Here is a 23,757-nt window from a genome sequence, read left to right as displayed (position 1 = left end):
AAAGAGTACGAGTTGGGGAGGGGCAGAGAGTGAGGGAGACAGAGGATCCGAAGCGGGCTCTGTGCTGACAGCAGACAGCCTGATGCAGGGCTTGAACCTATGAACTGCAAAACCATGACCTGATTCGAAGTCGGATGCTTAGCTGATTGAGCTACCCAGGCGCCCCGAGTTTTAGCTTATTTTTAATAAATTGAAAGATAACTTTATATACATACAAACAAAACTAACTTTATTTTCATTTTTTAAAAGTATTTATTTTGGTGGGAGGAGAGTTTGCATGCTTGAGAGAGAGAGCAGAGGAAGGGCAGAGAGAGGGAGAGGGAGAATCCCAAGCAGGCTCTGTGCTATGAGTGCGGAGCCCAACATGGGGCTGGAACTCACAAACCATGAGATCAGGACCTGAGCCAAAATCAGGAGTTGGGTGCTTAACCGACTGAGCCACCTGGCTGCCCCTTCAAATTCTTTTTTAGCAGATTAAGTAAAACCCTGTCATAATATGATAAGTGAGACCCCAAAATTTTAATTGCATAAAATACAAAGTTCTTGAAAATGTTATTTAGTTTGTACTATCACCAAAAGTGCAAAAGTAGAGATGGTGAAAAATTGTATGGAATTGTCATTTCACTTAAGTGAGAAAGGTCCTAAATGAACTTGTGCTCATTTTTTTTTTTTAATCTTAACTCTCTTAAGGACTTTAGTTTGCTGCTTTTTGAGAACAAGAGCAGGGCAGAAGACCGGAAACAGTAACATTATATTCAAATTTGTGTAACCTCTTGGGCTTTGCTTTATTCAGTGAATTTGCATTTGTTAGCCTCATTAGAAACAAGATTTAAAAGTACACTTTTGAGTTTTAGGGACAAGAATTTTGTTCCCAAAGATTAAAGTTAAGTATGTTACCTTTGAAGACATTTCAGCTGTATTAATTTGTGTTCTCTGAGAAGCAGCCACCCATATGGGAATGCATTAGGGGTGATACCTATTAGGGGAAATGGAGGGGAAGCAAGAGAAGGCTGAAAAAGCCCTAAGACCACCATGCAAGTATGACCTAAATGGAGGAGGTAAAGGAGGAAGGAATATTGAGTAGAAGCATCTTAGGCTAGAGTGAAGTTCTAAGGAGAGTTTGGCAAGGTTGTCTGGTAGTCCTTGAGCCAGATTCACCCATCAGAAGAACCCTTGGTCTCCCTGAACCAGATGTCTGTATATCTTTGCCTTCTGTAGTCTTTGTGTGGGAGCAACCAGTGGGAAACCCTGTGGTTGGGGCCCTGATCAGCTCTGTTCCCTGTGGTTAGTAATCTGAGAGGCACATTCTCATGGTCTCATTACCATCTTATAAATTATTTTTTTGTGTGGAATGTTTTATGGCCTGGTAAATCATTGCCTTTAAAAGACATGGCTCTATTAATTAGGTACTCTTGTGTATTCATTTATAAACCATAATTTGGAGAATTTGAAGAATTATATTTTTGTCTTATCATATATGTGATACCTATTGATGTAAATTATGAATGCAAAAATGGGAGAGGGACTCTTCTTCCCCCTCAGATCTCTAATACCTCCTATATCTGTATTCTCAACTAATGACCTTGCTTCAGTTTTAGTGAAAAGAATAGAAGTAATCACCATAGAATTCTTCAGAAGCTATTACCACCACGTCTGCCAAACTTTCTACTGTGCCAATTTACTCGCCTTCTCTCCTGTTATAACTTGAACTGTTCATTGTGTTAGGCAAAGGTCAGCCCCACCAATTATGTACACCTCTCCTCTTACCTGCTTAGTGCTCACTGGTCCAGTTCTTCCCTTTCATCTACCTTATTAGTGTTTTCCTTTTGTATCATTTCCATTAGCATATAATCATACTGTTTCTTCCACCTAAAAACCACCCACACTTGATCCTACTTCTCTTTTTAGTTATCATCCCATATCTCTTCTCTCTAAAGCAGAATTCCTTGGAGTGCCTGGGTGGCTCAGTTGGTTAGGCATCCAAAGTCATCTCAGGTCATGATCTCACGGCTTGTGAGCTCTAGCCCTGCATCGGGCTCTGTGTTGACAGCTCGGAGCCTGAAACCTCCTTTGGATTCTGTGTCTTGTTCTCTCCCTGTACCCTACCTGCTTCAGATTCTGTGTCTCATTCTCTTCTCTGCCCACTTGTGCTCTGTCTCTCTCTTGTCTCTAAAAAATAAATAAATGTAAAAAAAAAAAAAAAATTAAAAAAAACCCCAGAATTCCTTGAAAGTGGTGTCTTTATTCATTGCCTCTAATTTCTTTCTTCCTCATCCTCACTGAACTCACTTTAGTCAGGGTTTTGCCTTCACTACTGTAACAAAACTGTTCTTGTTAAGGTTGTCAGTGATTTTCATAATGCTCCATTCAGTGGTCCGTTTTTATTTAGTCTTCTTACTTTTAGTAGCATTTGACAAGTGGATCACTTCCTCCTCCTTTAAATAATACATTATTCATTTGGCTTTCAAGATGCCACACTTTCTGGTTTTATTTGTACCTCACTGGTCCCTCCTCAATGTCCTTTGCTGGTTCCTTCTCAATTCCCTAACTTCTAAGCGTTGGTGTGCAGTACAGCTGAATTGAAATTGCATTCAGGATCATGTCTTAACATACATTTTCATGGAGACCACTTCTGTTTAATTCCAGACATATGTATTTAACTGCCTATTCAGCATATCTTGGATATCTAAGGATATCACAAACTTTACTATCTAAAACCAAAACTTTTGTCTTTTCTCCTTGACCAGACTTGTTCACTTAATTACCCCAGTTTAGTTCAAAGCAGATTTATCCTTCTAGTTCATGGTGCTCAAAATTGATGTCTCTCCTTCTTTCATAGTCCGCACTGAAAACATCAGAAAATTTTGTTGGCACCACCTTCAGAAATATCCAAAATCTTACCACTTTTCATTACTCTCCTCCTTCTACCTTGTGCCAAGCTAACCTGAGCTATGATCTGGATTATTGCAGCAGCCTTCCCCAAAAGTCTCCCTTGTCCAGAGTCATGTTTTTATTATTATTAAAAGTTAAAAAAATTATTTTTTAGAGTGTGAGTTCAGGAGAGAGGCAGATGGAAAAAGAGAGAGAATCTCAGGCAGGCTCCACGCTCAGCATGGAGCCCAACATGGGGCTTGATCCCCTGACCCTGGGATCATGACCTGAGCCAAAATCAGGAGTCAGATGCTTAACTGACTGAGCCACCAGGTACCCCATGAATCTTTTTTTTTTTTTTTTTTTAAATCAATATAGAAGAGTGATCTCTTTAATAACCTGAGTCAGGTCATGTCAGGCTAATGCTCAAGACCTTCCAGTGTATTTTCATCTCAATCAGTGTTAAAGCCAAGGCCCTTATGATGGAAGATAATCTGCATTCTGACCCTCATATGCTTTCCATTCTAACTTCAATTCTTCCCTCTGCTCATTCAGCTGTAGCTTGCTTATTCAGCTTCTTGCTTTTTGTGGAATGCATCAAGCATATGCAGGCTCAGAATCTTAAACATTTTAACAACTAAACCTGTAATTGCACTAGTTCTTTGGGTAGGCAGAAGCACTAATGGTGTGAATGGTGTATCCAAAGTAATAAGCAGGAAGGCAGAATAAAAGCACATAGGTGTTTGTGGTAAAAATAGAGTTGGAGAATGAGGAATTATCTTCTGATTGTGTCTCTTTTGGTGAGGTAGGAAGCAAGGTATTGGCTGAGAGTGAGATGGATAGGAGATGGTGTAAATTTAAACTGTAAGAAGGTATAAGTTAGTTGGCTAGGATAATGGGGTGGTGAATGGGTTTGGGCTAAGTAGTTTAAAGCCTTTTGGGTTAATAAGCACAAATTTCAAAGTATGACCAGTCAGTGTAGTTGGTTTGGTGGTTCATCTGTCCATCCTTCCTACCCACCCCACCTTTTTTCACCAGCATAAGGATTGGTGAAGAGTTAAATATGAAACTAGGGTTGAAGTTGAACAAAGCAAGAGAGGGCAAAGACAGTTGAAGCTGTTGGTATGGAGTGAATACAGTGATGGCTTATGGAATCCAAGCTGTAAGGATTGGCATGAGTGATAGAAGTAATGCGTCAGGATCAATGGATTAAAGTTCTATCTATGGGGACAAAACATTAGTGGCCTTGGAAGGCCTGGGTGGCTCAATTGGTAGAGCATGCAAGTCTTGATCTTTGGGTCATGAGTTCAAGCCTTGCGTTGGGCATAGAGCTTACTTTTAAAAAAAAAAAAAAAAAAGTTGGGCTCCTGGTGGCTGCTTAGTTAAGTGTCCAACTCTTGATTTCATCTCAGATCACGATCCCATGATTTGTGAGATCGAACCCTGTGTCTGATTCTGAACTGACAGTGTGGAGCCTGTTTAGGATTGTCTGTCTCCCTCTCTCTCTGCTCCTCCTCTCTCTGTCTCTCTTAAAAATAAACAAACATTAAAAAAAAAAAGCTACTGGTCTTGGGGTACTGGAGTTTGTGAGTTTGGCAGATAGGGTTAGCCATCTGAGAATGAGAGACTCCCAATTTATTGGGAGTAGGAGATACTGTACTTGCTGGTAATGATAATGGAAATGATCATTGGAATGAGTTGCTGAGATAGAGTAGAAGAGAAAGTCATGGGAAGAGAAGTAAGAAAATAAGCAGTAGGGTATTAGAAGAATTAACTGGATAGATTTTGAAGTCACTAAAAGCTTAATTTAAAATTAAGTTTTTTAATTAAAAATGAAAAGATAACAGGTAAGTTTTCCAAATACACAAGTTTGCATCTGTTTTTTAAAGAACAGATAAAACTACAAGGAAACAAATCCAAATAATTAAGTTGTTTATTTTAAACTTAAAATATTCCTCAGTTTGCTTTGGGGGTAGACGTTGTTGACTCTAAATTATGAATTGATTTTTTTTTTCTTTTTAGCTCCATGAGACTTAAAAAACATTTCCAGTTCCATATGAATCCAAGAATGAGAAAAGTCAGTTGTGTTAGATCTTAAAAATGTTTCTGCTAGTACTTTGGTATTCATAAGTGCTGGAGAAACTTTGGCAGAGAATCAGAGCCATAGACTAAGCCCAAACTAGGACAACAGAGTCATTATTCTGCTTTTTAGTAAAGAAAGTCTTTTTTTAAATAGTTGTGACCCTTGGTGCTTTACCAAAAGTACTTTATTGGGACTTCATTTGGATGCAAGGCTATGTCAAAGTAATTAGAAAAACAAGGATTGAATATAAAATGGTGACTTCTAAAATAATTATAACATTTTGTTATACATAAAATACTTATTTTTAATTAAATTACATTAAAGATAAAAGTAAGATAACTGAGTAAATTTATTATTTATCACCACACTTACCAGTATGCAGTAGAACCTTGGAGCAACATATAATTCATTTGATTTATGCTGAATAGTGTGGGCATTTAGTTGGCTTTGGTGCCAGCTTTAATTTAGAATGTGTGTGTGTGTGTGTGTGTGTGTGTGTGTGTGTGTGTGTGTGTGTTCCCAAATGAATAAGGTGAAATAACTTTAAACATTTTACAGAATTAAAAAACAGTACCTAAGAAAACAGAAAATAATTGCTTTCTTGAATTTAAATATGAGATAACATTTAATTAGGGCATACCACTGATGGGAGAGAGAACATTTCACAGAAGCTTTGGTAAGAATGAATATGTTGGAAAAGGAATTAAGGGGTTAATGGAGGCAAGGAAATGGAATGAGTTAGACTCTGCTAATAATGTAGAGTAAATCCATAGAAATAAGAGCAATGCTAAAGGTAGAGAGAATGGGGGAGTGAGGATAAGTTGCCTGTTTTGATAACTTAATATTTATTTGTAATCCATAGGTTGTTTCAAAATACTGCTTGATTCTACTTCTTTAGTTTGACTTGAGCATATCCTGACATGTTCCACTATATAGTCCTGAGGTATCTGCTGGCATGGACTAGGGAGAAATGTGATCTCCGGCTTTGAAACTAAAGTGATTAGAGGGTGTTAGCTGTGAACACATAAGGCTTTATGATTGATTCTTATATTTGATTTAAAAGTTTTGTACTTCATTTTGTGTTAGTGAAAAGAATTCTTAATGTCTGTCTTCTCTCATGCTTCTGGAGTTGTTCTGATCACTAATGGGTATGCTGCTCAGAAACACTGAACAACTTACCAGGAATCTTGTAAAGAGAGTTTAAGCATTCATGTGTGTTTGTGTTAGGCAGTTTCTAACTTTGAGGTTTTTTCATTTGTTCCTTTCGTCAAAGCTTCCCAGTGACCCAGAATTTTTTTCAAACCATCTATTTCTTTCCTGATGAAAGAAATGCATCATTTTTAGTAACAGTATTCACAATAGTTACTCATTTGGTTTTTAAGAATATAAAACTGGCAAAGATTTTAGAAGATAATCTTTCTAGTCCCATCCCATTTTTGTTGCTAGCCAGCTATGAGGCACATTACTTAAGCAGTTCTGGGCATCAGCTTCCATACTTGTAAAACCAAGGGTCTGGGACCATTATTTACTAATAAACATTAATTACTAAACTTACGAAACAATGGTGTGTTGTAGTAGAAAGAAAATGAGGTCTGGAGTCAGAAACTTGGTTTCCTCGTTTATAAAATGTCTTGTCCAAGAGGGTTTTGAAGGTGATATTGGGTAATACATGTGAAAACACTTTGTAAATTCAAAAGTGCTATGCACCAGATGGCCAACCGACACATGAAAAAATGCTCAACTTCACTCATCATCAGGGAAATACAAATCAAAACCACAATGAGATACCACCTTACACCTGTCAGAATGGCTAACATGAACAACTCAGGCAACAACAGATGTTGGCGAGGATACTAAGAGGATCTCCTTTGCATTGTTGGTGGGAATGCAAGCTGGTGTGGCCACTCTGGAAAACAGTATGGAGGTTCCTCAAAAAACTAAAAATAGAACTACCCTATGCCCCAGCAATTGCACTACTAGGCATTTATCCAAGGGATACAGGTGTGCTGTTTTGAAGTGACACATGCACCCCCATGTTTATAGCAGCAATATCAACAGTAGCCAAAGTATGGAAAGAGCCCAAATGTCCATCGATGGATGAATGGATGAAGAAGACGTTGTGTGTATGTATGTGTGTATATACATATATATATGTATATACACACATACATACACACACATACAATGGATTATTACTCAGCAATCAGAAAGAATGAAATCTTGCCATTTGCAACTACGTGGATGGAACCTGGAGGGTATTAGGCTAAATGAAATAAGTCAGACAAAGACAAATATCATATGACTTCACTCATATGAGGACTTTAAGAGACAAAACATATGAACATAAGGGAAGGGAAGCAAAAATAATATAAAAACAGGGAGGGGGACAAAACAGAAGAGACTCATAAATATGGAAAACAGAGGGTTACTGGAGGGGGTGTGGGAGGGGGGGATGGGCTAAATGGGTAAGAGGCACTAAGGAATCTACTCCTGAAATCATTGTAGCACTATACGCTAACTAATTTGGATGTAAATTAAAAAAAAAAAAGTGCTATGCAAATAGAATGGTTATTCAATCAGCAAGTAAGTGCCTTGTATGTGCTAGGTAGGCTGTGTGATGAGGTTAATTTTGTTATCAGCACCTGGTTTTTAACATTTAAGTCACTGAATCCCATAAAAATACTCAAATCATTGTTAACAAATGAAGTGATTCAAATGATTGGAAACTGTCATATAAAAATGATAAATGAACTTGTACTTTTTTCTCATGTCTCTTGGATTCAGAGTAATAAGACAACTTTATGGTGAAGTTATTTTGCAGTTTGGAATTGATGTTTTTGTTGAGTTCTGCTTAGAGAAAAAGTAAAATGTCTGGTAAAATCACAAGAATTTAAAATGAACATTTGTTCACTGAATATATTAACATTTCAGCCATGAATCTTGTTTGGATCTCTTGCTATTTACTTTGCCTTTTTATTCTTTATATGAATATTGCTAAATTAGTTTCTCTGCTCACTTCCTTTCAAAATTTAAATCACTCATTTTTAAATGTTTGGAGTTTATCATACTGATTCTTAATGTGTTGTAATTAACATGTCTAGTTGAAAACCAAGATAATGTTATTCAATGGATTTAATAAATTTTATCTTAAAAATAAAAAACTGTTTTGTCTGCATTTTAAAGGTCATAATATTAAATCTGTATTTGACATAAATTCTTATTTTTTTTAAAATTTTTTTTTTTTTAATGTTTATTTATTTTTGAGACAGAGACAGAGCATGAACGGGGGAGGGTCAGAGAGAGGGAGACACAGAATCTGAAACAGGCTCCAGGCTCTGAGCTGTCAGCACAGAGCCCGACGCGGGGCTTGAACTCACGGACCGCGAGATCATGACCTGAGCCGAAGTCGGCTGCTTAACCGACTGAGCCACCCAGGGGCCCCATAAATTCTTATTTTTAACTCGTGGGTTGACTGAGGCAATAAATGATGTACAATATGGGTATATGATGTAATAGGATTTAAAATTTTCTATGTTAAGACTTTTGTCTTTCAGAGGTACTTTTTTTTCAATTCATATTTTTTCCTCCAAAGTGGTTAAAAAACAGAGAACTTTGTTTCAATTTTAGTCAAACATGTATCTTGCGTTTAGCCTGCTTTTTAATGCTGATTGGTATATTTCCTAGTTGGCCTTTATTTGGGATCTCTTTGCTTAATAGGTATATGAAAATCTTAGTTAAAATATAACTCAATTATTTGGCTTCTCTGATGTTTTCTGCTTGTACAGTTGTCCCGTGATATTTTTGAATATTTAAATAATCTGGGCACCTGCATGGCTCAGTCGGTTAAGGGTCTGACTTCTCATGGTCCATGGGTTCGAGCCCCGCATCGGGTTCTGTGCTGACAGGTCAGAGCCTGGAGCCTGCTTCGGATTCTGTATCTCCTTCTCTCTTCTGCCCCTCCCCTGCTCGTGTTGTCTCTATGGGTCTCAAAAATAAATAAATGTTAAAAAAGAAAAAAAAAGAAAAGAAAGAAAAAAGATACAATGGCCATTATCATGATCGACTAGAATGGTTTTTCCATGAGAAAATTATTTGAAATCTGGCCACAGATCTGTTACTGTTAGTAATGAGCTTGCCCTGAATGTATTTTGAGTTTTAGAATAATCAGATAATAATATGAAACCATCAGAATAAGCAAGAGTTTGAAAAATAAGAATCCAGATGGTGACCTGTGCAGTTTTTTAGTGCTATTTAAAGTCACACGATCAAGAATATACTAAATTTCACTGAATTTACTGATAAGTGTTGGGAAGCTCCTTCCTTTTATTGTGGTATAAGTACATTTACCATTTAAGTGTACAATTTATTGAAATTAAGTACATTCATGGTGTTGTGCAGTCATCACCACCATCTATCTCTAGAACTTTTTTTTTTTTTTTTAAATTTTTTTTCTCAACGTTTTTTATTTATTTTTGGGACAGAGAGAGACAGAGCATGAACGGGGAGGGGCAGAGAGAGAGGGAGACACAGAATCGGAAACAGGCTCCAGGCTCCGAGCCATCAGCCCAGAGCCTGACGCGGGGCTCGAACTCACGGACCGCGAGATCGTGACCTGGTTGAAGTCGGACGCTTAACCGACTGTGCCACCCAGGCGCCCCGAACTTTTTTTTTCTTAATTACCCATTCTGAAAATAGTGCTCCCTGAATCTTTTTATTTTATTTTATTTTATTTTTAATTTTTTTTAATTTACATCCAAATTAGTTAGCGTATAGTGCAACAATGATTTCAGGAGTAGATTCTGTGCCCCTTACCCATTTAGCCCATCCCCCCTCCCACAACCCCTCCTGTAACCCTCAGTTTGTTCTCCATATTTATGAGTCTTTTCTGTTTTGCCCCCCTCCCTGTTTTTATGTTATTTTTGCTTCCCTTCCCTTATGTTCATATGTTTTGTCTCTTAAGGTTCTCATATGAGTGAAGTCATATGATACTTGTCTTTCTCTTTGACTAATTTCACTTAGCGTAATACCCTCCAGGTTCCCTCCACATAGTTGCAAATGGCAAGATTTCATTCTTTTTGATTGCTGAGTGATACTCCATTATGTGTGTGTGTGTGTGTGTGTGTGTGTGTGTGTGTGTGTGTGTGTGTATACCACATCTTTTTTATCCATTCATCCATCGATGGACATTTGGGCTCTTTCCATACTTTGGCTATTGTTGATAGTGCTGCTATAAACATGGGGGTGCATGTGTCCCTTCGAAACATCACACCTGTATCCTGTGGATAAATGCCTAGTAGTGCAATTGCTGGGGTGTAGGGTAGTTCTATTTTTAGTTTTTTGAGGAACCTCCATACTGTTTTCTAGAGTGTCTGCACCAGCTTGCATTCCCACATCTCTAGAACTTTTTTATCTTTCCAAAGAAACTCTACCTATTAAACAGTAATTCCCCATTCTCCCCTCAGCCCCTAGGAACCACATTTCTACTTCCTGTGTCTATGTGTTTGACTACTCTAGGGACTTAATACAAATGGAATCACAGTATTTGTTCTGACTGGATTATTTCACTTAGAATAATGTCTTCAAGGTTCATCCAGATTGTAGTATGTATCAAAATATCCTTTTAAAGGCTGAATAATATTGTATGTATATACCATAGTGTGTATTCATTCATCTGTTGATGGACACATGGGTTGTTGTCATCTTTTGGTTATTGTGAATAATGCTACTATGCACATGAGTGTGCTGGAATCCTCTCAGATTTCACACTTAATGGTGAAAGCATACTTTTAGAAATACACCTGCTCTTCTTTTTGTGGTAAAAACGGTGATATAGTATGTGTAAAATAACATGGTGACAAACTAATGGTCTCAACATAGAAATATTTTAGGAAAAGTTATATGCTGAAAGCATGCTTATGCAGTTTGATCATGGTATCTCAGCACATAGTGTTTTAAGATTGTTTCAGGAATAAAGTGTGTTTAGAACTACTTTTTTGTGAACCACTAAAGGAGAGCTATGTTGAAGATTTATTCTCAATGGTAAATTATTTGAACAGTGTTTTATGAAGGAATTGTATAACCGGTGATACTGCAGTGCATTGAATGGAATTTTAAAAAGGAAATTAGGATATGATTGCAATTTATTCACTTCATCGTTTATCGGTAAGCAAAAAAAGTGAAGCCAGAACGCCACAGAATATTATAGCAGATTTTTGTCAATTTTATGAAAATAATGCCCTTATAATACAATAGATACAGAATTTTTACAGTATTTCCAAATGAAATGGAAGGGACCATTGAAGGTTGTTGTTTCATGCAGGTTTGTTCCTCATCTCCTGGCTGTTTCAAATTTGTTGATCATTTCTTTAATAAGTGACCATTAGTAGTATGCTTTGTTAGCACGTATTTTTGAGAAAATTTAATCTGTTCCTTCAAGATAAAAGGAAAATTTTAATAGTAAATGACTACTTTTCCAAAGAAATGTGAGCTGTGGAGAAAGCATTTTGATGCTGAATGTTTGGAAATGCTTCCATCATTGTATAATTTTGTGTGTCTGCAAATACTATATCTGCACCTTAAAACAGTTGGAAACAGAAATTTCTTGTTTTAAAGTCAGGGTATTAGTCTGGGTTCTCCAGAGAAACAGTACCAAGCGGGGGGGGGGGGGGGGGGCTGGGGAGGGAGGGAGGGAGAGAGTGTGTGTAGAGAAAATGAGAGAGATTGATTGGTTTATAAGGAATTCTGTGACAACGATTTTACAGGCTTGGCAACTCCAAATTCTGCACAAGGTAGGCCCAGGGAAGAGTTCTTGTTGCAGTTCTAGCCCAAAGGCAGTCAGCTGGCAGCATCCCATCTTGCAAGGTCAGTCTTTGTTCTGTTAAGGCTTTCAACTGATTGGATAGGGCCCACCCACATTATGGAGGGTAATCTGTTTTATTCTAAATTTACCAATTTAATATTTATCTCATCTAAAAATGCCTTCACAGAAACACCCAGGATAATATTTGATCACATATATGGGCAATGTGGCCTAGTCAAATTGACACACAAAATCATATCACAGTTTCAGTGGAGTTTGAACCTATTTGTTAAAAATATAAACATGCAGTGTTTCCTGATTAGTTTGTAAAAATAACAGACTAACATCAAGGACCTTTATTAGCCAGATTTTAACACAAGCCTTTGCATATAGGTAAATAAGGTTTAAGAAGGAATTGGGAAGTATAGTCAATAATGAATTTTTTCCATTTAGAACTTTATATCTTTGTGGGATGTTTTTTGTTTCCCCAGCTCTGACAGTCACTAAACATTAAGTGTTCACAGTTTGGAACCAAGACTTTTTGATTTATTTGCTATTAAGTATTATACCAAGATCTTAGAAATAATGAAGCATATTTAATTCATTGCTGTCACTAAAATTGTTCATATTTTTAAAAAGTAATGGCCCAAAGGCTTTTGTTAAATAAGTTAAAAAATGATTTAAAACTAACATTTATTTCATTTAAACTTCTTTTTAAAATTTCTATTTTTGTGCATTTCACAATTATGTAATTTAATAGTATAGTGTATATAATTTACAAACTTACATATGATACAGGTATTCAAATTTGTTACTAATAGGGGTTTGTAATTTTAAAAAATTAAAGATTTTATCTAGAAGAAAAATAAGTGTAATGTAAAATTTGATGAAGATGATGGTGGGAAGAAGCCTTTGAAGCATTTTGGAAAAATGAAGGGTGATTGTTTTAGCTTCAGACTGTTCCTTTAGGGGGGAGTGTTTTTTGTTGAGAGTTACTCAGTTTGAAAGAGAATTCAATTTATAATAGGAAATACTACTAATATTCCAATTAAGTTCACTACACAGTGCATTGTTTTGCTGTTTCCAAGTCTACTTTGGAAGCCACATGATAATGTAAGAGTTGTATGAAAGAATAGAAATAGAGTAGTAATAGCAAACTGTGATAGCCAGATGAATTCTGCCTCTGCTGTTTAGATAGAATTTACCTTTACAAGTAGAATTTAAAATGATTTAAGGTAGGGAAAGGGATAAAGGGCGAAGACTTGGAGATGATTCATTTGTAAATAACGAATCTGATTAAACAATGGGTGATTTAGAAAAAGAAGAACTATTAGAGATACAAAAAGGGATGATTTTTGACTATTTTATCAACATAGGTTTTTGATATGGGAGAGGGAGAAAGCACCAAGTTTTTAGTCAATTTGGAGATTGGAGTCAATTTGAAGGATAGGAAATGATGATTTCTTAGACAAGAGGTAGAAAGGAATATTTGAGGATTGAAAGAGCTCTGCAGGATAACATAACTTTGTGATGTGTTGGTATCATGTTTACTGCATTGTAGAATACTTAATGACATCATCATAACCCTATTGAGGTGTGTGATGGGATTCCCATTTTAAGATGGAAAAAGTTCAGAGAGCCTTGGTAACTGCCCAAGGTCAAACATATGGTAAATGCAGAATTTACCAGGTGTATTTGATTTTGTTTAGCTTCATTGAGTGCTTGCTATGGTGCCAGGCATGGTGCTTATTATGCCTTGGGAGTTTCGAGATGAATAATACATGGTTCTTGACCTCCAGAGTATGGCAAGTGAATAAGATAGTAATTTTTAAGCTTCTGCACAACAAAGGAAATAATAAACAAAACTAAAAGGCAACCTATGGAATAGGAGAAGATATTTGCAAATGATATATCTATCTGATAAGGGGTTAATGTCCAAAATATATTAAAAAGAACTTACACAATACAAAACCAAAAAAACCAAATAATCAGATTAAAAATGGGCAGAGGACCTGAATAGACATTTTCCAAAGAAGACATAACAGATGGCCAGCAGACATGAAAAGATGCTCAACCTCCCTGATCATCAGGGAATGCAAATCAGAGCTGTAGTCACCTCCAGCCTGTCAGAACGGTTAAAAACAACACAGGAAACAGGTGTTGTCGAGGATATGGAGAAAAGGGAACCTGGAACCCTCTTGCACCGTTGGTGGGAATGCAAACTGGTGCAGCCCCTCTGGAAAACAGTATGGAGGTTCTTCAAAAAGCTAAAAATAGAACTGCCCTCTGATGCAGCAATCACACTACTGGTATTTACCCAAAGAATACAAAAGTACTAATTCAAAGGGATACATGCATCCCAAAGTTTATAGCAGCATTATCTACAATAGCCAAATTATGGAAACAGCCCCTGTCCACTGATTGATAAATGGATAAAGAAGGTGTGTGTGTGTGTGTGTGTATGTGTGTGTGTGTGTGTGTGTATATATATATATATATATATATATATAAAGAATACATATATACATCTATATAAAGAAGCCATAAAGAAGAATGAAATCTTGCCATTTGCAATGACATGAATGGAGCTATAGAGTATTATTCTAAGTGAAGTAAGTCAGAGAAAAATACCATATAATTTCACTCATGTGGAATTTAAGAAGCAAAACAAACAAGCAATGGGGAAAGAAGAGAGGCAAACCCAGATTTTTAACTATAGAGAACAAACTGTTAGTTATCAGAAGGGAAGTAGGGGGGGCGGGGAGAATGGGTGAAATAGATGACTAAGGAATGCACTTGTGAAGAGAACCACGTGATGCATGGAAGAGTTAAATGACTATCGTCTACCTGAAACTAATAATTACATTGTGTGTTAACTAGCTGGAATTTAAATAACTTTTAAAAGAGAGTAATTTTTAGGGGAGACTTGGGGACCCCTAGATCAATATACCCCAGTCTGAGAGTTTAGGGCCATTTTCTGGAAGCCACGGTGCCTGAACTAAATCTCAGAGGAGGAATAAGAGTAAATTGTAAAAAAGGTGACCAGGGGAGAGTGTTGCATCCAGAGGAAACCACATGTGTAAAGGCATTCAGACATAAAGCTCTGTGATTTATGCTAAGAAATTTAGCATTCTAAGAAATTTAGCATTTGTAACCTATTTCTATGTAGATCTTAAAGGATGAGGTGAGTGGAGACCAACAGAGAAGCCTCTCTGAATAAATATCAGAAGCTGGTTAAAATATTTGCGGATAAAATTTTAGACTTTTCAATGTGTTTTTACCTTCCCTTTCTAGGATCAGTTCGACAGCTTAGACAAGCATACACAATGGGGAATTGACTTCTTGGAAAGATATGCCAAATTTGTTAAAGAGAGGATAGAAATTGAACAGAACTATGCGAAACAATTGAGGTAAGTTATAATTTTTTTTCAGTTCTCAGAAATGAAGTTATATCTTTAAACGGATAGATCAGTGTAAATTCTGTGGATTTTTTTGGGTCATAATTAGATTGAATTAGGTAACCGATTTTTAAAAAAAAATTTTTTTTTTAACATTTATTTTTTTTTGAGAGAAAGAGAGCGCAAGCTGGTGAGGGGCAGGGAGAGAGGGAGATACAGAATCAAGCAGGCTCCAGGCTCTGAGACGGCAGTGCGGGGCTCAAACCCACTAGCTGCAAGATCATGACCTGAGCTGAGGTTGGACGCTTGACCAACTGAGCCACCCAGGTGCCCCATAACCAGTTTGTTTTAATCAATTTAATTAAATAATTGGAATTATTTAGGAATATTGGCTAGCTAGATCATGCCGTAGATATTCCAGAAACATATGTAAAATGCTAAAATCGGGAAGCAAAATGCCAGGAAAAAGAAATTCCTGAGTAATATGCTTTCCCCCGGTAATTTTTGCTGTAGTAATCTTTAAAAAGCATTGAAGATTTCTTCAATTTCTCAGTTCTTCAGAGTTTCTAGAACTTGGAAATTGAGTGTGCGGAGCTGAATTTCTGTCAAAAATCAGATAATGTATTTCTGATGAAAGTAATGTTGGAGTATGTGTTAGAAGATAATAGTTTTAAAGGGAAAGCTTTAGCCATAAAACAGATGGAATTTATCTTAAGGTTTTGTTCAGGTGGAAAATTGTTGTGAGACTACACCTTGACAAATAGTTTTGGTAGAACTTACTCAATAAAAACGGTGCTTAAAGTCTTAAAGACTAGACCCCAGTATAAGGTTTTAGCCAGCAGGGTTAGGGTTCCTTATGTTGCAAGTGACAGAAAAGTAACCTAAAACAGGCACACGTGACTAAAAAATTTAGGTATATTTAGGAGCACCCGGGTGGCTCAGTCCATTAAACGTCCATCTCTTGGTTTTGGCCCAGGTTATGATCTCATGGTTGGTGAGATTGAGCCCCACTTAGATCTCTGTGTTGACAGTGTGGAGCCTGTTAGCGATTCTTTTTCTCCCCCTCTCTCTGCCTGTTACCCCATTATCTCTCCTCTCTCTCTTTCTCTCTCAAAATAAATAAATAAACAAACAAACAAACAAACATTTTTAATTAGAAAAAAAATTCAGGTATATTTTGATTCAGGGATCAAATGTGTCCAGGCACCATTTCTTGGCTCTGCTTCCCCTTGTTGCTTTTATCTTCAGTTTCCATTCAGTACTATCCTTCCTGCCCCTTTAGCTCTAGATTTCATATCTTCGTACCTCCACATTCCAGGGAATGATGGTCTTTTCTGTTGTGCATATGGGGAAGGAGAGAGGAAGGAAAAGGGAGAAAGAAGAAATTGAAAGAAGGGAGGGGGGGGGTGGAAGGAAAGCAGAGTGTAAGCTTGTGCCACCTTCTTTTTTCCAGAAACTCCAGTGAAGGTCATCTTTTATCATGCTAAACCTAGTGAGGTTATATGTTTCTCCTGAACAGTTCAGAGGTAGGAATACTCTTAGGTTGACTTATAGCTAGTGAAGGGGGAGGATAGTTACCCTAAAGAAATTTAAGTGGGTGGCAAAAGATTAGGGGATATTTGAGTGATAAACCACATATATCTACTACAGTAGTAGTGGTGTATGTAACTACTGACTGGTTATAGGGATGGAATAGAGTAGTATGATGAATAGATTACTTACAGTATTTTTATAATGATATGCTATTATAATGACATTTGCTAACATAGTGGCGTCATGCTAATGTACTGATCCCATTCATTTCCTCTGGTTTTTGTGTTTTGTTGTTGAGAGAGAAACAGAGCATGAGGGGGGAGGGGCAGAGATGGAGACACAGGATTCAAAGCAGACTCTAAACTTTGAGCTGTTAGCACAGAGCCTGTGTAGGGCTTGAACTCACGAGATGTGAGATCATTACCTGTGCTGAAGTTGGACGCTTAACTGACTGAGCCACCCAAGTGCCCCTATTTTGTTTTTTTTTTTTTTAAACAAGGTATTTTCCATATGAAAATATGAACCAGCAAACCTACGAGGATATTAATAAAAATAATGATAATATTTCACCTGTCCAAAAGTTATGATCTGGGAACTTTATCCAGAATCTAGAATTCTTTACCCAAAATCAAGAAGCATTAAGGACCTCTGAGAGGTTAAAATAGCAATAAAAAGTAATCACATGTGAACAATGAAAAATTTCCCTCATTTAATCTTCAATTTGATCTCATTTCTAGCATAGTAAGTTGTCTGGTTCCCAAGTTTTCCAATGGAAGTGAGGATAAGAAATGTTACAGGCAATGTAGTGATGACAGTTTGAAGTGACAATAAGGGAAGAGTTCAACATACTACAAAAAAACAGATGAAAACAGTGTTTCCAACATAAAAGCACCTTGTCAGTAAGGGAATGATGAAAAATACTATGGAATAAGCAGTTTAAATAAATCACATGTAGCAGGATAAACTTAAAAGGCTATTCAGTCCATCAGTGTAAAAAGCAAATTGTAGAACTGAATGTACAGCAAGATCTCCTTCCTTCTTTACTCGTGTGTATGTATACAGTTTTGTATAAAAGTTGTATATTTTCTGAAGAAGTCTAGGATACACTCCAAATTGTTTTATAGTGGTTATCCCTAGGGAATGGGAGTGGGGGATTGGTTGGAAAAGGAAGTTCCATTTTTTATTTAGACTTTTGAAATAGTGAAGTTTTTTCAGTGGTTGTGTATTATTTTTGTAATTTAAAACATTTGTTCTTAAGCAAAGAAGATGACATATTTCAAAAGAAAATTCTGTTACAAATTATAAAATAAAAATTGGTAATTTAGGGGTGCCTGGGTGACTCAATCAGTGAAGCATCCCAATTTCAGCTTAGGTCATGAACTCGTGGCTTGTGAGTTCAAGCCCCATGTTGGGCTCTGTGCTGACAGCCCAGAGTCTGGAGCCTGCTTCGGATTCTGTGTCTCCCTCTCTCTCTGTTCTTTTCCCACATGCACATGCATGTGTGTGCGTATTCTCTCTCTCTTTCTCTCTCCCTCTTTCTCTCCCTTCCTCCCTCCTTCCCTCTCAAAAATAAATAAACATTAAAAAAATTTTTTTTTTGAAAATTAGTATTTATAAGGTAGAACTTCAACAATCTGGATGTCTAGAATAACTGGACTCAAGGGTTTCAGGAAGGCCAAGGTTTTACTATAGTAATAGGGCTAATCAGATGGCAGATTTGTTAGCCTTTCTGTTTTGTGACTGATAATAACCATTATAATTTTCATTGAAGCAAGGGTGGCTAGAACCCACAATTACATGATATGGAAAATACAATTTTGTAGGAGACAGTAAGCTTTATTACATATAGATACTCTAGATCAGTGATTTGCATCTTTCTTCTCTCCCAGCACACTAAAGAAATTTGGCACACCTCCATCTTAATAGTGGCTCTCCAGTGTAATGATTTTCAACAAAGACAGGATTATTGGAAGGTGTTGAGGAATTCCAGTAAGGTAGAATTGGGAAAAGGCATGTGTAACTTAAACCACTGACTCCCTTTCCTCTCTCTACATTGAGATTTGCTCCTTTGGCTGAATACTTAGTAAATGATTGAATTATCATTTACATGCTCTTTATAATATCTGTTTTGTCCAAAGGGAAGAAGTTTGCCTTGTTTATTTCCTCTCTAATGGGAAAAATTCTTTCGCTACCTTTTTTGTTACCGCAGAAGCAATTTCTTTTATAGTGAGGCAGCTTCCCCCCCCCCCCAAATAACTATATTCAGGATGTTATACATTTATATTTTAGATATATTGTAAGATTAAAATTTTTCAGCCTTTCGTGCCCTTAGTTTATTTTCCTCTCCCCCCTCTTATTTGTCTGTGAGGAGTGACATCATTTCAAGTTGGAAGGGGGTTAGGAATAGTGTAAGTCTCTAAGGAATTTGGAAGTAAGGTTTGTAGGAACTTGAGGGGCTAGTTGTTATTAGGAAAAGGTAATTTATTACTGTCTAGTAAAACTTTAGTCATGAGACCCTTCACATGTATATCAGTGGGCCCTATGCTTGGAGGATGATTGCTAACATGTAACTTGGGGCATGGAGATAAAAGAAGTTTCCAAAGGAAATTTTATATGTTCAAGGAGACTTACTGGATCTTGGAGGTTGGGATAATGTTAAGCTAAGATTGTGTTTTACCCTTAGCAAAGTATTAACGTTGAGGAAGTTGAGTTCCTAGAGGAAGGTCACTCTGCCTGTCTCAGGGACTTGTCAATAGGCTCTATAAGTTGTAAAGAAGTCTAATTTTTTTCTTTTGCTTTTGTCCTCTACATCAGTTACAGATAATTGAGTCATCTCCATTTTGAGTGCTGATATATGGTGACATCAGATTACTTGGTAGAATGTTTTTTTGTTTGCAGGCATAAAAAAATGAAATCGGTCATTCTTTTAATAAACTTACACTATTGTATTTGTATGGCAGAGATTAAAATTTCTTTAGTAAAAAATGAAGCTGTATGTACATGATAGTTATTTATCATTTTTTTTCTAGTAAAGATAATTACAGTATTAAGTTCCATCATAGAGGTTGTTCTATGAAATTGTATTCCTCTACTTCCACAGACCATTCCTTTTTGGTTCAGATATGGCAGTGTGGTATACTGGAAGAGAAATAGATTGGATGACAGAAGCTTAACAGCTACTCTTACTTTAACTAGAACAGAAATCTCTCCCAATTCCTTTTGATCTTATGTTGTGTACCAATGCCAAGCCTGGCCTATATAACTGGTCCTCCTAGAGCTGAGTGGATATAAGTTGAAGAATAAATAATTGAATGATCTGTGTTTCAATTTAGTTTAGAAATTAGGATCTCTGCTCATATGCTGAAACTTTGACAAAGTACTGCTTTCTATCCATACTAGAGTTTTTGTTATGTACATCATTGTGATGAAGTTGTTCTACTAAGAGCTGTCCTAAATATTTAGGGTAGGCTTAGGTATAGAATAATCCAAATAAAACCGGTTTCTATTTTATATTTAGTCTTTACTTTCTCATGCCTCTTCATCACTGTTCTTTGTCACTCTGTTTAGTCTCAGAAGAACCTAGGGAGCTCATCTTAGTACTGTTTTGATGAAAGTAGAGATTACGTTTATTCTTTGGTTGGCCATTGTTTAACTCTCTACTGCTTTGGTCTCTTCTGTGTTTTTGATCAACTGTTGAATACAGTAAACCCTGTTAGTGGCATCTGGCTAGAGGCAGGAGGAACTATTGCCCATTTTTTAGGGTTTAGATGAACTTTCTTCATAGAATTCAATCCTGTGGAAATTCTTTTATTCCTTTCAATCCCCACTGAGCTTGCCTGGGTTAAAAAAAAACAAAACAAAAAAACATATATATATATGTTTTTATACATATATATATATATATATATATATATATATATATATAGGTGCCTGTATGAGATGATTTATTGGCTACATAATTGTGCTTCTTATTTAAAAAAAATTTTTGTTTTAATGTCCATTTTTGAGAGAGAGACAGAGCATGAGCAGGGGAGGGGCAGAGAGAGCAGGAGACAGAGAATCCAAAGTAGGCTCCAGGCTCTGAGCTGTCAGTGCAGAGCCGAATGCAGGACTTGAACTCAAGAACCGTGAGATCGTGATCCCAGCTGAAGTTGGATACGTAACTGACTGAGCCACCCATGCACCCCACTGTGCCTCTTATTTCTAGAATGTCATCACCTACTAAAATGTAAAACTTGACAGAAGAGAGAGATTTTTGTTTGTTCTGTGTACTGCTTATTTCCTAGCTTCTAGAACAGTGCCTAGCACAGAGCAAGCCTTTGTTTTTGGTATTTACTGAACACTTATATAACATTTATTTTGTTAGCACTATTATATTGCTGTTGTACATACTAATAGGTTTTATTTTCACAAAAACCCAATGAGATTTCAGTTATTATTTTAAAGATAGGAAACTGAGTTACAGAGAGGTGAATAGTTAGTTGGCTTCAAAGTAGCTGCAGAGTCAGGGCTGTAGATGGTATATTATGCTGCTTCAGCATAGAGAGAATGAATCCTTCTCTATTGAGGAGTTTTTGTTTTTTTTTTTCCTATCACCAGTGCCTAGTACCACTGAAACATCTTTGGGTCTCAGTGGTACTCTGAGACAGTAAAGACAATAATAAATTATCTGGAAACTGTATAACATAGTTTTTACAACTAACATATCTATTTATAATGTAATAGTTACAGAAATTTGATTAAAATGTAAATTAAATTGTGTACTTCATAAGTTTAGGTCTAGTTGTATGTTTTCCATAAAAATAAAAACAGATTCAAAAAAAAGGTTAACACCTTAGAAGTCCTTCTTTTAAGAAAATGTTTTTTTCATTACGGAAAGTAAAAAAACAAAAACAAAAACAAAACCTGTCAAGAAGCCCTGTTTATTTTCATTTCCTTTGCAAGAATACTTTGCAGTGTTTTTTAAACCTCATGTAGAAAGTGTTTGATTTTTTAACTAAGAGAACTTAAGACAAATACTTTTTTTTAGTTTATTTATCTTAGAGAAACTGAATGAGTGGGGGAGTGGCAGAGAGAGAGGGGGACAGAGGATCAGAAGCAGGCTCTTGTGCTGAGAGCAGAGAGCCCAATGTAGGCCTTGAACTCCTGAAGAACCTTGAGATCATGACCTGAGCCACAGTCGGAGGCTTAAACGACTGAGCCACTCAGGTACCCCTAAGATAAATCCTTTTTACTTGTTATGATTCCCATAATCTATTACAAATTGTAGTTAGGGGTAGCATAAGGTTACTTTAGTTCTCTCTGATTCTTGCCTTTAATATTTTCCTTAACTCTGTTAATTATTTTCTCCTGATGACTTAGAGAGCAAACACCATGGCAGTTGGAGAGCCTTTTCTTTAATGTCATGTAACTATATTTTCTTGATATGTTTGGATTGGACTTCATGTAGTTATCATTGGCATATTTTAGTTTTTTGATATTTTATTTTTTGATTATTGTCATTCTTCTCTTATCCTGCCTTGTTCTTTTAATGAGCCATAGAGGTCTGTTTTTGTCTCATTTCATTTTGTTATACCTAAAATGATGCTGCCTGCTTCCCGCCCCCCAACTTAATTATCCACCAAACTACTAACCTACATTTTTAACAACTGGATTGAGTGTCATTTTCAGTTTATATATGCTGCTGCCTCATTTAATCTTCACAAGAGTTTGATGATCTGTGATAACCTTTGTAATTTTAAGTTCTTTATTTTCCTATAGCAAGCATCCAACAGTGAACTGTTGAGGAATGATTCAATCAATGTGGAATGATTCATTTTACAACTAAAGAAACTCAGGCTCATCACCTTAATGAGAATCACAATCCCTGTTCTTGATATTTGTATTAAAATGTTTTAGGTGTTTTTGTGTTTTTGTTTTGATTAAATGATGAAGCAGAACCTAACAAGTGAAACACAAAAGTCTTAGGATAGAAAGTTCAAACCAGTTGTATTGAATGTTTTAATAGTAAGCTTTCTAATGAAAAGGATTTAAAGACCTTATTGTTTAAAGAACTAAAAAAAGTAAGTTGGTTGTTAATGGTGTTGGCTGTCTAGATCACTTCATTAATCTCTTGGCTCTTTCATAATGCCTTGAATAATTTCATTTCCAAATTACTTTTTGTGCCATTTGAATTATGTAGCAGTGATTAAAATGAGGTAAAATTTTTATTTCATTATCCTGTTTGTATCAAATATAGGTAAATCAGACATTTAACTGCTCATTTGAATCTAGACTATGCAGGTGTTACTATAGTTGTCTTTTAAGAATCTGATATTTAGAAGGGAAACAGAAGAGTAGAACAGAATTTCTTTGAAAAGTTTAATACTTAAATCTTTGGTGGCAGGCTCCTCCTTCCTCAGTCTAAATTGAAAAAATAAAGTAATTTTTCTTTCTTTTCTATCTTGAACGTCCCTGAAAATATTCTTCTGAAAGATCTGCAGTTGCCTATAATCCATTATTATGCCTAAAGAGCAGTGAATTGTTGCATATATTCTTTGGGTATAAACTATGAAGCTGAGGCTAGTATAGCCCCATTCACATTTTAGGTACTGTGTACCCTTGATATGCTAAAGATAAAGCAAAAGTAGAAACTGGCATTAAAGAAATGAGAATAGATACTAAGGTAAACCTTTCACATCTTTGAAGCTTGATTCTTTCCCTATGCCTTTCATAAATAGGTTCTTTTATTTCTTCTAGTCATTTATGTATTTCAGCATCTGCCATTGGTTGAGGTGTAAAAAATGAGAATGAAGCATGTCCCTTAAAAAATATATATATATATATAATATGCAGAATTTGTTGTAATATCACTTGTAGTAATCCCCCCTTTTTTTATTTTTTAAAAAAGTTTGTTTATTTTTGAGAGAGAGTGAGCGAGCAGGGGAGAGGCAGAGATAGAGGGAGAGAGATAATGTCAAGTAGGCTCCATGCTGTCAGCACAGAGCCCTATGTGGGGCTCAAACTCACAAACCATGAGATCATGACCTGAGCTGAAACCAAGAGTCAGATGCTTAACTAACTGAGCCACCCAG

The 23,757-nt window shown here is 36.3% G+C and overlaps 1 protein-coding gene across 5 annotated transcripts in view; it reads left to right on the top strand.

Moving 5' to 3' along the window:
* Positions 1–23,757, top strand: part of FNBP1L (formin binding protein 1 like) — a 122,769-nt gene that overhangs the window by 46,377 nt on the left and 52,635 nt on the right. For 4 of the 5 annotated variants that reach the window (XM_058716523.1, XM_058716526.1, XM_058716525.1 and 1 more), the window contains exon 2: positions 15,048–15,163. The exons of the other annotated variant lie outside the window; for it this stretch is intronic. In XM_058716523.1, the coding sequence (XP_058572506.1) occupies positions 15,048–15,163 (116 nt within the window). The remainder of the gene's footprint in view (positions 1–15,047; positions 15,164–23,757) is intronic. 5 annotated transcript variants of the gene reach the window in all.

This window comes from Neofelis nebulosa, chromosome 2 (genome assembly GCF_028018385.1).
Source record: "Neofelis nebulosa isolate mNeoNeb1 chromosome 2, mNeoNeb1.pri, whole genome shotgun sequence".
NCBI classification, from domain to species: Eukaryota; Metazoa; Chordata; class Mammalia; order Carnivora; family Felidae; genus Neofelis; species Neofelis nebulosa.
Note: the sequence above shows the minus strand (reverse complement) of the source record. Positions and strands in the feature narration are given on the sequence as shown.